This window comes from Diplotaxodon limnothrissa, linkage group LG16, assembly GCF_057381915.1.
Source record: "Diplotaxodon limnothrissa isolate DT_005_m linkage group LG16, D_limnothrissa_male_GT1.1, whole genome shotgun sequence".
Classification (NCBI taxonomy): Eukaryota; Metazoa; Chordata; class Actinopteri; order Cichliformes; family Cichlidae; genus Diplotaxodon; species Diplotaxodon limnothrissa.
In genome coordinates, this window is record NC_140611.1 from 16,317,623 (window position 1) to 16,333,065 (window position 15,443).

General features: G+C 42.8%; 1 protein-coding gene across 2 annotated transcripts in view; it reads left to right on the forward strand.

Moving 5' to 3' along the window:
- Window positions 1-15,443, forward strand: part of fgf14 (fibroblast growth factor 14) — a 122,391-nt gene that overhangs the window by 72,660 nt on the left and 34,288 nt on the right. Inside the window, exons 1-3 of one of the 2 annotated variants that reach the window (XM_085375123.1) lie at window positions 3,535-3,727; window positions 11,256-11,366; window positions 12,698-12,801. In XM_085375123.1, coding sequence (XP_085231249.1) covers window positions 3,535-3,727; window positions 11,256-11,366; window positions 12,698-12,801 — 408 coding nt within the window. Of the gene's footprint in view, window positions 1-3,534; window positions 3,728-11,255; window positions 11,367-12,697; window positions 12,802-15,443 lie in introns of those variants that run through there. The other variant, XM_085375122.1, reaches the window with a different exon arrangement.

Genomic DNA, 15,443 nt, shown 5'->3' on the forward strand with positions numbered 1-15,443 from the left:
GTCTCAGCAATAATCAAATGGGTTGTTTACTTCAGCTCTGTGAGTTGCCATTTGCTTTGCCTCAGCAGCAGGACATCTAACTAAGATAATTTCATTTTCTCAGAGGAGATTGGATTTAAATGATTTGACCTGATGAGGCTGTGGTTGCATTAATTGCAGCTTCTGCTTTGTCGAATCTTTGTGAATGAATCTTGGTTTCCAGGGTTTTCCATAAAGGCCAGATGTGCACGGTGTTATGCTCAGTGCCACACAAATAATAGAGGTTCAAAAACCGGCATTGGCGTGCCTTGTATTTTATAACTGTTGTTAGTTAATGTCTTGCAGATTCCAGCCTAAGGCAACATTTAGCCTTGTGTTTGCGGGCAGCCTCAGACAAAGTGTCCACATCTGTTTATCTAACTGCCTGTCTCTGTGACCCAACTTAAAGAATGAGTGAAGCTTTTAGGGCCTTCCTGAAGAAATTACTGTGAACAGCTCAGGGCAGACTGTCAGTTTGCTGTAACCATGTTAGAGCCTAGAAGGTGCAGTATAAATGGGGTATTAGAAGTAACGGGGAAAACACTTGGCTTATAGGTCTTTGGAATGGGCCTGCCATGGACCCTCATTCATTCACACACAGACGGAAAAAAAATGTAGGTAAGTGCGCTTTTGTTTTACTCTTCGACTGTTTGACGGGGTTTTCGATGCTTTTTTGCAACCACTGCTGTGTTTAGCTTAAAGGAAAGAACTGCCCTAGATTGCACAGTGTTGTCTCTGACTAGACTTCCACATGTGAATTTATGTGCTTTGAGGAAAAAGCTGTTCATGTATATTATGCCCATGCTGTGAGACTGAAAGTGGAAAGGCTATAGTTCACCAGCCTCCCTATATATATATATATATATATATATATATATATATATATATATATATATATATATATATATATATATATATATATATACTCAAAGGGGAAGATGCATATTTCTTGTGCAGTCAGGCGATGTAACCCAGAGGAATAAAGAAAATCCATTATATGTGTGAGCTTAAGTAGAAGCCCTCTGCGATTCATAACCGTCACGGTGACAGTGCCGCTCTGCAAAGTTGCTGTGGGACCATTGTTGAGCTGACAGTGTCCGCTGCTGGTTGGAGCGTTAACTGCATGTCTCTCAGAGCACCGCAGCAGCAGGAGGCTCCTAGGACATAAACTTTTAATGCACCCACGATAGTGGGATGAGGGGTCGGGGGAAAAGCACACAAGCCCACGCATAGCGGGTTGAATGTCTTTTGTGAACCTATGTGATCTATAAAGAACATTTTAAAGCGGAATTCGTGTTTTTTTTTTTTTTAAATCACTAACAGCGCTTTCATCCAGCTGTTATAAACCTGCTCATCTGTCCTCACACATTTTTCCCGTTCCTTTGTCACTTTAGTCAATCTTATATGTGTACATCTGCTGGATATCAACAGGTGTGTGTGTGCATGTGTGTGTGTGCATGTGTTTGTGTGTGTTGTGAACGCACATCAGAGCTATTCAGTACAACACTTTAGTCCCCCGTGAGCCAGGCTCTTTAATTACAGCCACAAACAGCAGATGGCTCTCTTGAGTTTTAATTTCTGTGCCTGTGATTGAGAATTGGATGATATTTATCCCCAAATCAACGAAAAGGATCAGACGCCTCAACCTCGCCCTGGCATTTATTGCGTGGATCAGAGACGTCTCGGTCAGCGTTTAAATTCACATGCGGGTCGTGAGTGGAGTGGAGTCTCTCTCATTTACTCGTGATTTACCGGAGGCATTCGCGCTGTCTCGTGGCTCGTGGACGTTTAAGTAAAGGTTATGATAACCGACTGAAGAAATGACACCCCCACACTCGCGACCCACCTCCATGATGGTGCAGAAATCAGAGACGCTGTCCCTGGTGCTGAAGGCGCACACAGCAAATGGAGCGCGCGACTTGAATCGATCTTAATTAGAACAACATAAACAGGTTTCATGAGATGGAGCAAAATAAATAAATAAATAACAAAGAAGAAGAGTAGCAGTAATCCACTCACTATATGTGGAAATATATGGACTGTCCTGTGATAATGAGGTGAAAGGGAGTTCATAATGGCACACTGTCCCCTCGCGTTTGGCTTTCTTATTTCCACATGAGTGGTAAAGGGAATGTAGCTTTCTAAAGAGTCCAAACTAAAGCGTTAAAAACTGAAATGCTACTATCTAACGGCTTCAGACAGTCTGTCCCCCCCCCCCCCCCCCCCCCCCCCCCCCACACACACACACACACTTTCTCTCTTCAAGCAGGGGCTCGGTTGTCAGGAGGGAGGAAGTGGGAGGGGGTGCAACCTCTTCAAGTCGTGCACTAACGAGTGGTTAGGACTTGTTGATGGGAAACGTTTGTTGATCTGGGGCATATAAACAAGCACTTCCTACCCCGTCCACCCCCACCCCACATTTCTTTTTTTTTTTCTTTCAGCGTTGGAAAATAAATTGCGCCGTTTGTCTGTGGTGTTACTTTCTTCCCTTATTCCCACTGCGCACTGATCGCTATGCATTCGTTTTCCTCGCAGTGGGCTCTTTTGTGAACATGCACTGGGTCGAATTGTGTGCTGGTCGCCGGGGGGTTTAAGTTTAATGTATTTGTATGCAGCTTGTCACACAATGCAGACGTCATCTCCACATGCAGGATCAGCTTTGGGTATGTTTTTCCCTCCCTGGATCCTATCGCGCCCAGTCGCTTGTGTTGTGAACACTAGCCGACACGTCGACTGGTAGTTGGAAAATAACTTGGTATTAATTCCACATAACAACTCTGGCTCGGTTGCGCGTTCCTCTGTATTCCCAACTGTGTTTCTCTCGTTCGGTCATCGCGGGGTCCCTGTCGCCGATTGCTTCTTGCAAACTTGGGAGCTGGATTCGCCCCGAGCTGCTGTGCCTTGAGACGGGTTGTGATCTTCGTAGGAGGCGCCTGTGTTTGTTTAATTGCTGGCGGCGCACATGCACGGGCGTCCCCACCGCAGACTAAAGACTGACTTCAAAAAAAGCAATCTCGTCTGGCAAAAGGAGAGGGGGAAAAAACGGAGTGTGAAAGGAGGAAAGAGCAGGTGAGATTTCACCGAGCGGACGAGGAAGCCCGTGCTGGACATTTAAGGAGGCGATGCTGCTGATTATTTCACAGACAATGAACAAACACATCACAGCACAGGTATGAATAATCCTCGGAAATATTCGGAATCAAGACTGTAGTCACTGATGTGCTGAATTACGCATGAACTGATCTAATTTTTTTCCACCATGCTCAAGAATTTTTCGAGTTATAGTGACAGCTGGTTTAATCCCCTAATTATCATGTAGTATTTTGATTTTTTTGATTTTTAAAAAAAGGAAAGCCAGCTTTTAGAAATATTTATTTGGCATTTGACATAACGGAACGAGCCACATAGCCGCCACCATGGGACTGTGACCCGGGCTGCGAGCTCTGAGAGGCGGCTGTTTGAATAGTCCGTGCTCCGAGTGCAGACTGGACCTGAGCAGTTGTGACATTTTGAGCCATGGCTGCTGCTATCGCAAGTGGGCTGATCAGACAGAAAAGACAGGCACGGGAGCAGCATTTAGACCGACCCTCCACCAACCGACGGAGAAAGAGCCCCAACAAGAACAAGGGGCTCTGCAATGGGAACCTGGTCGACATCTTCTCCAAAGTGCGCATCTTCGGCCTCAGGAAGAGGAGACTACGGAGACAAGGTCTGGGAACTTCAGAGTGTGTATTCAGTGTAAACATGTGCATACATTCAACCACTGGTTGATCGCTTAATTAGGACTGCACTATAAAAAAAACAACCTTGGAGCCAGGGCAGCGAGGGGGCGAGTCAATAATGTTTGCTTTTTATTTATTAGACGCATTTGCCACGTTAAACCTTTGTGCTCCAAAAAAAAAAAGTTAAAGTTGATTATGAGAAGACAGAGCACCATGTTTTGTGTATGTAGTCGAGTTGGTTGAAAATAACCAACATTCCTCTGATTTCTATGCAGACCCAGGTAGCTGACGGGCTCCTGACGAGTTGTACCAAATGGTTTAGACAGGTTTACGTAGCTGTCACCTCTGTGATTCTAAAAAGGGGTCTGATCGCCATGAAGCACATACAGAATATGCTGAACTGCTGTACATAAGTAGATTACAAGAAGCCCAAAATGAAACTCATTTCTATGCAAGTAAAAGGTCAGTATCGCTGGAATGGAGATTACTCCTTTCAAACATAATTCCTCCACCCCCACCACCATCCTAGCATAATTCTTCAATTTCCAAAGCCAGTGGCCTCCCCTCTTGTTCCGAATGATATTCCGTGCAATTATGAACACGTCATGAACATTTCTTGGCTGTAAAGTGGCAACCTGGGATTGCTAAAAGAGCAATATCAACAATTAGCTCACTGCTGGAATCACTAATAGTGTTTTCCCTTAGAAAAAGAAATGAGGGTAATTCATTTAGGGAGAAAATGACTCCGGTCATTTCCCCCTTGTTAGTGAATGATTGAAGGCAGCTGCATGTTTCTCTCAGAATCATCAGGTATCAGACCTGTTGCACCACACATGCTCTAACTCCAACAGATTGAACCCTCTTGGCAAGCTGCATTTGTTTCCTCTTTATGTGCACGGAAGCAGCGTTTACTCTTTCATCTTGTCCACAAAGAGAGCCATTTTGATTGCTGAGTCTCTCTGTTCATACTGGAGCAGAACAACACCATGAAGTGTCTGCTTCACCAGCCCTTAGTGATTACATGTATTAAAATGGCTTTGATGAAAGAGGATCCGTATAATAGCCCGTAGAGGACACATCTGGCCATGGGTGAGGGTGCACGAGAATGGAAGGGTATAACCAGCTATCCTCCAGGCTGCTGTTTCTGCGTCTGCCCACAGTGTGCATGTGGTGGGATGTGTATGTGTGGCTGCCCCATTTTTGTCTGTGTCTGTGTGTGTATTTAATTGTCCGTCCTCTTGTGTCACCTCCGAATTGGCTTGTGGCGCATCTATCTTTTCATTTGAAATTGTCAACAGCATCCAGAAGCCCTCGCAGATCACAGATGTGGACAGATGACGCTGTCCACATCTGTCAATACGAGGGCCCGTATGCTGGTGTTTCCTTTCATTGGGGCGGCGTGTGCTTCAGTCTGCTCTGAGTGCAGAGATGTAGATGCCAAGTCAGCCTTCACTGGCAAGCATAAAATGACAACATCACACCTGGATCGGCCATTTTCTGGAGCAACACACGGCCTCTTGAATTTCAAATAAGTGACGGTAATCCACAGTAACAGCTAAAGCACAAGTGTTGGTGAACTGTGTCACAAGTCTGCCCGGAAGATGAGGGACACTTCACATAAAATCAAAGTAAGAATTCAAGGAGGGGGAAGCTCCTTTAAAATGGCCGTTTTCTCCTTAGTTTTGAGTGTCTCGTTATAACAAACACTGTTTTCCTTTCCTTTCTTTCTGTACTCGTTCTGATTAAAGGCCCTAATGGGGAAAATACCTCATTAATTTCAGTCTCACATGAACTGGGAAAATCTCTATCGACTGATATGCGACGTTGTTGCCGGGGTGCTCCCTGCCACTGTTACTGTTCTCACTGCTTCATCTCTCTCTCTCTTTCTCAGACACTTCCTTTCCTTCTCTCCCTTCTTTCCTTCTTTCCACTGTGTTAGCATGAGAGCACAAAGCTTAGGAAGACTAATGACTTGTTTGCTGTACTTAATTTAATATTGAACCCTGAAAAGATGTTTCTTTGCCAGCGAATAAAACCCAAATGCACCACTGATCACATAGGTTGCGCTAACGTGCTCGGACGTACACATTTGTCGTCATTTCCCAGGTGACAAAAACACTGGGCTCTGACAGCTGAGCCCAAACAGACTGTGGTGCTTCAAATTCCTTCTCAGATGTGTCAGAATGAGGGAGTTGGGGTGAATTAAAAGGAATCCCTAAGTCTAGTATTCCCTTTGGGTTTAAATATTGATCTTGTGAGTCAGACACCATGGGCTGCATTGATTGGCATTGACTTACAGTGTGTATCAAAGCCTGAGCATTCTCCGTACAGAAAATGATCAGTTGGCACTTTGTATTTGAGCTTGTTTTGTTGCAGTTGATCATTAAGCCGCACAGATGTGGCTCCCTGACATCTGTCAGTACCTCGGCGGATATGCTGCGTGGAAGCATTTTGTTTGCCGTCCTTCATATCAGCTTTAATTTTAAATCCATGCTTTTTGATAGCAAATACAGAGCCAGTGATCGCCATAATTTTTTAGGGGATTAGATGGGAGTTATAAATCCTATTACACTCAAACCCAGTAAGCGAGCCGGGGGCACACGTGGCTTGGACTTGCCTATAATCTCGCTGCTGTGGCTCTAATTATCTCCCGCCAGATTAGATCCCTTAATTATTAGATAACGTTACATTAGATTACCCTATACGTGATCTAAAAAGCCAGCTGAGATGAGTGATTTCCCGCTCCCTGGCTGTTTATTCAAGCACATGTTGACAGGACAGAGCAGTGCGTCATCAGTCAGCCTCCAGTGTCTGTGCTGAGTTATTGGATGAGATGTCAGCGATGTTGTTGATGAAGGAGGAATAGGAAAGGAGTGAGAACGCTGCTTTGATCGCCTTTCATATGACAACACAAGCGAGAAGGGTTTTTCCTTTGTAGGCTGGAAAAGCCCTTCTCCTATTCTAGAAACATCCAAAGTGGGTCAGGCAGGGCAGGGCTGACAGGAGTCTACAAGTATTGCTGCAGCTGTGCCTGTGTGTTTGTGTGTGTGTGTCTCCTTGTACCCCGCATGTTGCTTGCTTACTTTGTACTGAGGTGAGTATGTTCCCCTGCACACACACACACAGAGGGATGACACAACAGAAAATAAGAGAGAAAGGGGAAGAGGGAACTGCAGCGAGGTCGCTTCACAACTTTCCCGTCACAGCTGAATTTATACACAGAGAGGATTACTGCTACAAAACAACACAATTTGAGGTCTTACGATTCCGATGCTCTCTATTTTCCAAGGAAACCCCCCGCTGATGCCAAGCCGCAACTCAGTTTCCTTAGAAACAAAGCATGTAGAAACATACAGTGCTTCAGTTGTAATAACCAATAGTGCGACTGGGAAAGTCCAGTGAGATTAGAGGCTGGAGACTCCATCTGTGATAAGCAGCATTGTTGTTTCACTGTTTGGGGCTGTTATATACAGAGTCGTCTTCATACAGACAAGAAAAGAAATAAGTAAGAAAAGAAGCACGAGTCAAAGACCTCGTCGACTTAGAGAACACCACAGAGACGTTTTCAAAGCTCTTCTGGATTTTAAAGAGTGTACGCACCATATCAAGCTTGTCTGACAGGACTGAAAATGCTGTGTCACTCTTAAAGCCCTCAATCCTTCCTTTGTGTGTTTGCTTCTGAGACCCTTCATTCACTCCCATTCTAATATTCCTGTTCTTATTCTCTTCCATTTAGCCACACTTCACACTTGTCTAGTATTTTCTGAATTTGCCCCCCAAAAGAAAAGATAATAAAAGAATAAATGAGTGTAAATAAAACTATTTATTATCTGGAAGCATGTTCAACCTTTAACTTGTGTTGCATTCATGGGTTGCCAGCTTGACTAGGATTACAAAACCCATTATATCACAGGAATGCATGCTAGTGTATTTGTCAGTCATAAATAATTCGCTAGGTATTTAAAAACATGACTGACATATTCATAGAGACACTCCCCAGAATTGGAATAGAGCTCAACTATCATGCACAGTATTACAGAGACTTATCGTCCCCATTTAACAATTGTTTTGTCTCCTCCCCCCCTTTTCAGTCTTCTTTAATTGAAATGAATTAGCTTGAATTAGTTTTAATTTGACTTATTTTCAGCTCACTCTGTCTGCTGCTCTGAAGTACTTATGATTGAAGCTGAAGGGGAAGTCTGTGTGTGTGAGATATACGGGCTTGCTCGCCTCAGGGAACACAGCCAGTATTTCATGATTTATGGCACGATAGAGGAGCCAAGTTCACCTCACACACATGTGCATCGCACACGCACACAACACAATACGCAGTTATGCAGTTTTAATTATGACAGATGTCCTCGGAATCAATCTCACCTTTCCCTCACAAGAGTTAAATGTTGATCAAAGCCATTTATTGATCACATGTTTGCCAAGTTTGTGTTTCCACATAATAGTATTTGCTCAGGGGAGCTGTGTGTGCTCATTGAATATAAACATGAAAATCTGTGTGTAACACCGGTGTTTGCTGATCTGTGAAGAATTGAGACTGTTTCTAGAGCAAATGGAGACCCAACACCATATTAGTCTGTCGTGTCCTGGAAAGTGCTCTGTGTGTGTGTGTGAGCATGTTTCCCGGCTCTCACTACTGTATGAGAACACACCTGTCTTCAGTGGTCTTAAGGTTGCACGGTTTTCTATCTGACTGCTGGGTACCTCTATGTTTGAAAAAACAAATGCCAGCTGATATAGCATGTGTTTGTGGACCTGGAGACACCTGTTTAAGTGTCTCAAGGTCACATCAAATGTGACGATGTGGAAACATTTGCATCAGGACAGAAGGAGGCAGTTTAAGGGAGGATATCTTAGATAAAAAAAGGAGGTTCAATGTCTAAGACAGGTGGTCTCACCTTACCTGCGATTAATATATAGTATTTAAAGGCCTTGACTATCCTGAACACTTGAAATCCTGTTGTAGAGGCAAGAAATAAAATTCACCCCAGATTTTGATGTATTTGTGCACAAAATGCAATAAAGTCGACTGCAAGCTATAACCTAATATTCATCAAATGAGTCATCCTCTGAGCTGGAGATCACTTTGGTCTTAGTGGTATGTGGGATGACCCACAACCTGTAAACTAATTTAAAAATAAGTTGAAAGAGTCTGTACTCAGCTCTGCTGCAATTACTGGTACACATTCCATCTTCTCTGTCCGTCTCTCTTACAAATGAAGAAACTTACATCTACCCCACCTCCTAAGGCTGACACAGTTTAAAGTTAAGGTGCATTAAAAACACCAACCCACGCATAACTTGGTCTTTATGTGCAGCCTGCTGTGAGACGAGTACGGACCATCCACAAGGCTATGCCACAAATATATTCATTACCTTTACTCTAACACAGTGCTGTAAAACCAAAATCATTCAAGCTGAACTCGACTCGAGCCACGACCCCAGCTGCAGGACCTGCAGGTTAGGAGTCTCTCTTTGCAAGACTAAAGTTAGTTATCCGGCTCAGAGGACAGCAAATTTGGACGACTAGGTTGTTTAGCTTCACTAAGTTTGGAACAAAAGGTGTTGAATAATTTTAAACTTGCACAAATTAATCAAAATGTGGGATTTAATTCCATTAATAAATCCACACAATGACTTCTAATTAATTTCCAATCATCCTCGTCATTTATTAAGCGGCATTTGCTGTTTTTTCTAATTCATATTGCACATTGGCTATTGGAGTTTTCATTTTACAATTTAAAGTGTCATTTTTTAAAAGTGTTTTCTGAGCCCAGAAAAGTTGTCATGGGAAGAAAAATGCTATATGCTTATAAGGAAAAACAAAAAAGACGATAACACGAGTGCTGTCGATAATCCTCAAACCAATGGTGCTCATGGAAGGGGGCAATAGCAAAAAGACAAGCTGAAAGATTATGCTAAAAAAGAATGATATTAAAAATCCAAGATCAAGTTCAAGTACTCATATTAGGTTTGGACAAATAATGAGAAATTTTTTTAATAGGCTTTTTAAAAAAGCCATTCTTTAAATTTTAATCTTTCCATTTTCCTTTAAAAATATACAAGTATTAAGCAGAAATCTATAAACCAAAAATTTTGACAAAAACTGAATTTTATTTGTTACATTTTTGAATTTTTTTCTTCTTTTTTTGTCATTTTACTGGCACAAAAGAGGTCTCAAACCAACCTTCACTCTAACAATGCTTTTAGAACGCGTCACATGTATTGTAAGTTCAATGAAAAAGAAGACCAGGGACGATGATCTCTTCACAGTGACATCTGTCTCTGGCTAAATGCCTGCAATGATTTTGACTGAGCTTAGCATTATTGCGAACCAGATAGATGCTGTCACCATCCTGTCAGCCTGAATCGCGCACAGCGGAGGCACTCTGACAGTCAGATTCTGCTTTAGCCACCTTTTCATTGTTCTGCTGAAGCAACAAAGCAGTGCAGATGAATGCCATAGCGCCGCTGCTCCCATCCGCCAGCAGAGAGGCATTCTCTCTCCCTTTCAGGGAGCGGGGAAAGGTCTCAGAGCTGGCTAATGCCATCAACTGAAAGAACCATTTCAGAGGAGAATGCCCCGAGCCGCACAGTAACGGGGGGGAAAAGCCCGATGCTGCCCTCAGCAAGACCTCTGGAGCTCTCCTCTGCGGCCTCTCTTTGTTTCTTTCTATATCTCTTCCACATAACTGTACTCACCCACCAACACACACACCGAGTAGCATGCAAGGACTCAGGTGAAGTTGATTCTTCACCTCCCTAGGGTTTTCTTAGAATGAAATTTGGTGTGATGGCTGTCTCTACAATAAGTCTAATGTTGATAGTATATGACCTCAGACGCGCAGGTACACAAAAGCACACAGATGAAGAAATATCACAGCACAGCTTGAGAGCAAGCAATATTTTTTTCCAGAGATGTCCCAGTGTGCACCCGCACACAGGTTTATTAAAATGTGTCCTTTTCTGTGTTGTACTGCTTTTTACTTTTTACATTTCACTTTCACTTTTTGTCATGTTATTGCAAACTGACAAAATGCCAACTAAATTACAATACGACTCGCTGAGCTGCAGCGGCTCTGGGCAATTAAACACTAGTGATTTATTTACAGTAGATATGCGGCTAATTCCCCTGTCGGGGCAGCTAGAAGGGACGGCACGCAGACACTCTCACATCCTACATACGAAGAACCCAGAGAGGGTGCTATTGGGTTCATTATGGGAGTCAGGCAACCACAGATTAATTCTGCTACCTATAATTGGATGGACTATCTCTGAGCAGGATGGGGCTTATGTGCCAGAAAGGTGGCTTGGGGATTTGCTTGTGAAAAACCACCAGCTACAATACTTTGTGTGTGTCTCGGTGTTTTGCCATAAAGTCCCCGTGAAAACAATTTTCTTTTTGTTGTGTATTAAATCAAAAAAGTTGCATTCTTGAAGTTTATTCTAACTATTCTCTGTTCTTTCTCCCCCCCCCCCCCCCCCCCCCCCCCTTTCCTTCAGATCCCCAGCTCAAGGGTATAGTGACCAGGTTATATTGCAGGCAGGGATACTACTTGCAAATGAACCCCGATGGCTCTCTTGATGGGACCAAGGATGACAGCAGTAATTCCTGTGAGTACCTTGAAATATCTCTTGGACTTGTAGATCAGATTTTTAACAGGTGTCTGGAATAATCTAAAGAAGTACTAGCAGAGGTTATAGAAAAGTTTACCCTGTGTAGGTTTCTTGAGCACAATTTTATGTCTGGCTTGTTTCCTGCTCCATATTTATTCTTCTTATACAAAAAAATTAACCAAGCAGTCACCCTCTGCTAATGTCTGGTCAGTATTTTTGATCTTTGGAGCAAAAATGGCTCTTAAATGGAGCCATGGGATCACACAGTTTGGTCCTTTTCCCGAGAGGCAAAGTGGACCAGGAAACAGTAGGCTCAACAGAGAGAAAAAGGTATTATTAGCTTGTTCTGGCACTGCTCCTCTAACACTTCAGGCTAGGTGGTTAATTTGATTCCAGTGCTTGGTGCTAATGCTAGCCTGACACTCTGCATTGTGTCACTTACTCCTGTCAGCAGGAAGAGATGTGGCACATGTCACATGCGGTAGGCTGAAGGGACTTATTGAAACGGTAAGCATTATAGATAGCGTGTCATTTTAACTCCAGGATCAAATTAGGTGTCGGCAGTTGAAACTGACCGCAAGCCATCAAAAAGGAAAGGAAATGAGTGGTTCTGCATTTAGTTCTCTCAGATTTTCTTCTAGGATGCAAGCCTGCCCTTTCCAGTTGCTTGCAGGGTCAGCTGAGTTCATTGCATCCCTTTAGTGCATGTCTCCCAAATACACACCTAATGTCCCAGCCAGGCCAGTCCTCTTGTTTCTCCCCCATACAAACAATACCCATTACCTACCACGAGTCTGCTACAACAACAAGGGTGTATATATCTTTCTACGTAGCACTCATAATTCTTATTCTCATGTATATATCTCATGTATATCTCATGCACATATCTTTCTTTCTACATAGCACTTTAATTCTTATTGTCTGCACTGAAGCACCGCAGCAATTTCCTAATGTTGTAAACCTCAACATCTGGCAATAAACCCATTCTGATTCTGATTAAATCAGCCTCGCACTAGCGGTGGCCCCAATTACAACTGCTTCTCAGGTAGCACTGAGTGGCCAAGGCTGCGCTAGGCTAGTCACGTCCACCAGCTGTGCTGCAATTCATCTTCTGAGATTACCTAAATGCAGCAGTCAGCAGTTGTATTATCCATAGTTTGCAACGCCTTAAAGATAGACATCTTGTGTTTAGATGATGGATTGTTACTTAAATGTTTTACCCCCATCTAGTTAAAGTTTACTTAATGTTTGGTTTGTCTGTTTCAATATTTTTTGGTGAGATTTTGATGAATGTTTGTGTTTGCTTGTTTTACGTGTGTGTTCCCCAGCTTTGTTCAACCTTATTCCTGTGGGCCTCAGAGTTGTCGCCATTCAATCCGTGAAGACAGGGTTATACATCGCAATGAACGGGGAGGGCCACCTGTACACATCAGTGAGCATTCTATTCTATTCTATTCTATTCTATTCTATTCTATTCCATTCTATTCTATTCTATTCTGCACGGCTTTCAGTAAGACACCTGTTTTGTTCCTGCATAACACAAAATGAAGCATAATGCTGAAAATGTTTCTATGTGTGGCATCTGTTTATGTTTTGTACCTGTGTACAGCTGTATGCATATAAAATCATCAGTTTTGACATTAAGGCAGACTCCATTTTCAGTAAGGGGGCTTTGACCATGTCTCCAATATTTGCAATACCACATTTGCAACAGGATAATTGCATTTCCGTGAAGCTCAGGGATCCCATTAAGCAGAAATTTATGCAGTCCAATTTTTATTCATCAGCTTAAATGCCTTGCGACTTGTCAGTCTATATGAATTGACATCTGATGACAACGGTCAGGATGCTCAGGATAAAAACCCCAAAAAAACAAAGTGTTTATCTTTTTTACCTCTGTCGGTCTAAAATGCTAAATTACAGGATATATTTTGTCATGTGGCACATTGAAATGTTTAGCACGGCATTCATAAACCTATGCTACATATTCAACATTCATAGCTACAGCGTTATTTATTAGAGTGAGGACATCTGAAGAGCAGCCATTGTTTTTCACTACACAGTCACCCACTATTATTGACGGCCTCTCTTCAAAACATGGGCCCGGCAGGTTAGGCAGCCAAGGGAGTGATAAGACCTCACCCAGTCCGCTCTGTCCTCTCCCAGTCACTCAAATCAATCAGCAGAAAGAACATTGGGAGGAGTGACTCTCTGCTGGACAGGGATATCCATCAGAATCATTGTCTCGTCACCTCCTGCTGTGCACATGTTCCTAATGCTCAGAGCACAGACCGGGAATTGCCTTTTTTTTCCCTCATTCATTACCGTAGAGGTTTACAGAGGCTACTTCTCTTACTGTACCATGCACGAGCATTCTTCAAGTATATAGTAGGATTCCCGTCTGCTTAATCACTGCTTGACTTAGGCCAAAAAATGAAATTCATTTGAGAGGATTGACCTAGAATCCTGTGGCTCTTGTTATAGAATTGCACAGTAGGGATTATAAATGAAACCGTGCTAACTATCAGAACACACAAAAAGACACGATTCCACAATTCGTTAAATGCAGGCAGCCCTTTTCTCGTGTAAACACATACTTTAATTAAGACACTTGTTCTTATTGAGATGTTTTTTTTCACCATATACTTACACAGATTGCACATTTATACATTTTCAATTCTTTTGCATGTGCTCCAGTTCACAGAATGATATTGCATTAAACCGGCATAAAAGTAGACTTTGAGCACAGCAGTTGTGTAAATATAAGAATACATGAGATGTGCTCAAAAACATTCCAGAAATCCATCCAGGAAATTCAAAACCTGTACCAATTTCAATCTGACCAACTCTTTTGCAGTGCTTAACTTCTTCCAGTGCTCTTGCTGTTCTGTATAGTCCTTTGAAAGTCCTCTTCTCATAACTTGCACATGTGAAGTTGCCATTTCACCATAGACCTCAAACACTAATATGCAACAAACTAACAACTTTCCTCCCAAGAATCATCGCTGGTATTTTTCTGCGTCATCAGGTTTCTGAGTCGGAGCCGTTCAGTTTCCAAACCTTAAAGCGGTGCATCCAGTCTTGCTCATCCACCATATCCTCTGACAGTGACTCAAATCAAGTCTAGAGTATAACACTGAAACTGCGATTCATAAATTTGCCCCTGAGGGTGAGATTCTCAGCATAGAGTTCTGTTGTAATTTAGTGAAAAGTGTGAAAGAGGACATTTGCCACTAATGACCAGACTTCGATACATGCTAGCGTGCCATCGAGTCTCTGCTCACGGCAGTTTTTTTGGTAAGACCAACACAGTCTTCACTGACTCGTCACTCACTAATCAGCATATTTAGAACTTTGCAAATCAAGCTGTGTATGTTTTGACACAATGGCAGTCATCAAAGCAGTGATCCAAGTTCAGCAGGAAAGCTTGGAGTAGTCCATTGCTTCTCAAGGAGACATCCTTAAAGGAGATAGCAACCAATTTTAGTTCAGTCATGGAGGAGCTGTGACACTTTTTTCACAGCTCAATAAACAAAGCTTCACTGTAATATAGATGCAGTTTGTCAGTGCTTGGGATTCTAACCTACAGTAATAAGAACCTGTAAGAAGAATGCGAATTAGCTTTGAGTTTCTCGTCCCTCTGTGTGGTTGGTATTTTATCTTTCAGCTTCTTGACATGTTTAGCTGAGCAGAAGTGCTGTGAAGTGGGTCTGGCTCTGCCTGGCCGGAGCACTGTGTTCCTTCAACACCGTTGGCCCTTCTCTTTTTTTCACGCAGCTCCTCTGTTCCATTTGCAGCTTATTTCTGTGCTAATGGAGGTTCTGATCGGCCCTCAACAATCCAACCACCCACTCAAAGGTCTCTTTTTGATTCTTAGTGTGTGAATTAGACCACTAATGGCAGCTCAGTAAGATGTTCTTCATCCTCCTCCATCTTCACCACCCCCTCCTTTCTGCCGCTGCTCTTCTCCTTTTGAAAGAAAGGTGCAGCGTTCCCCCCATTATCACAGTGTTCCTTCACAAGCGACAATCTGACAGTCGACCTTTTCCTACCGATTAGGCGTATTTGATTTTA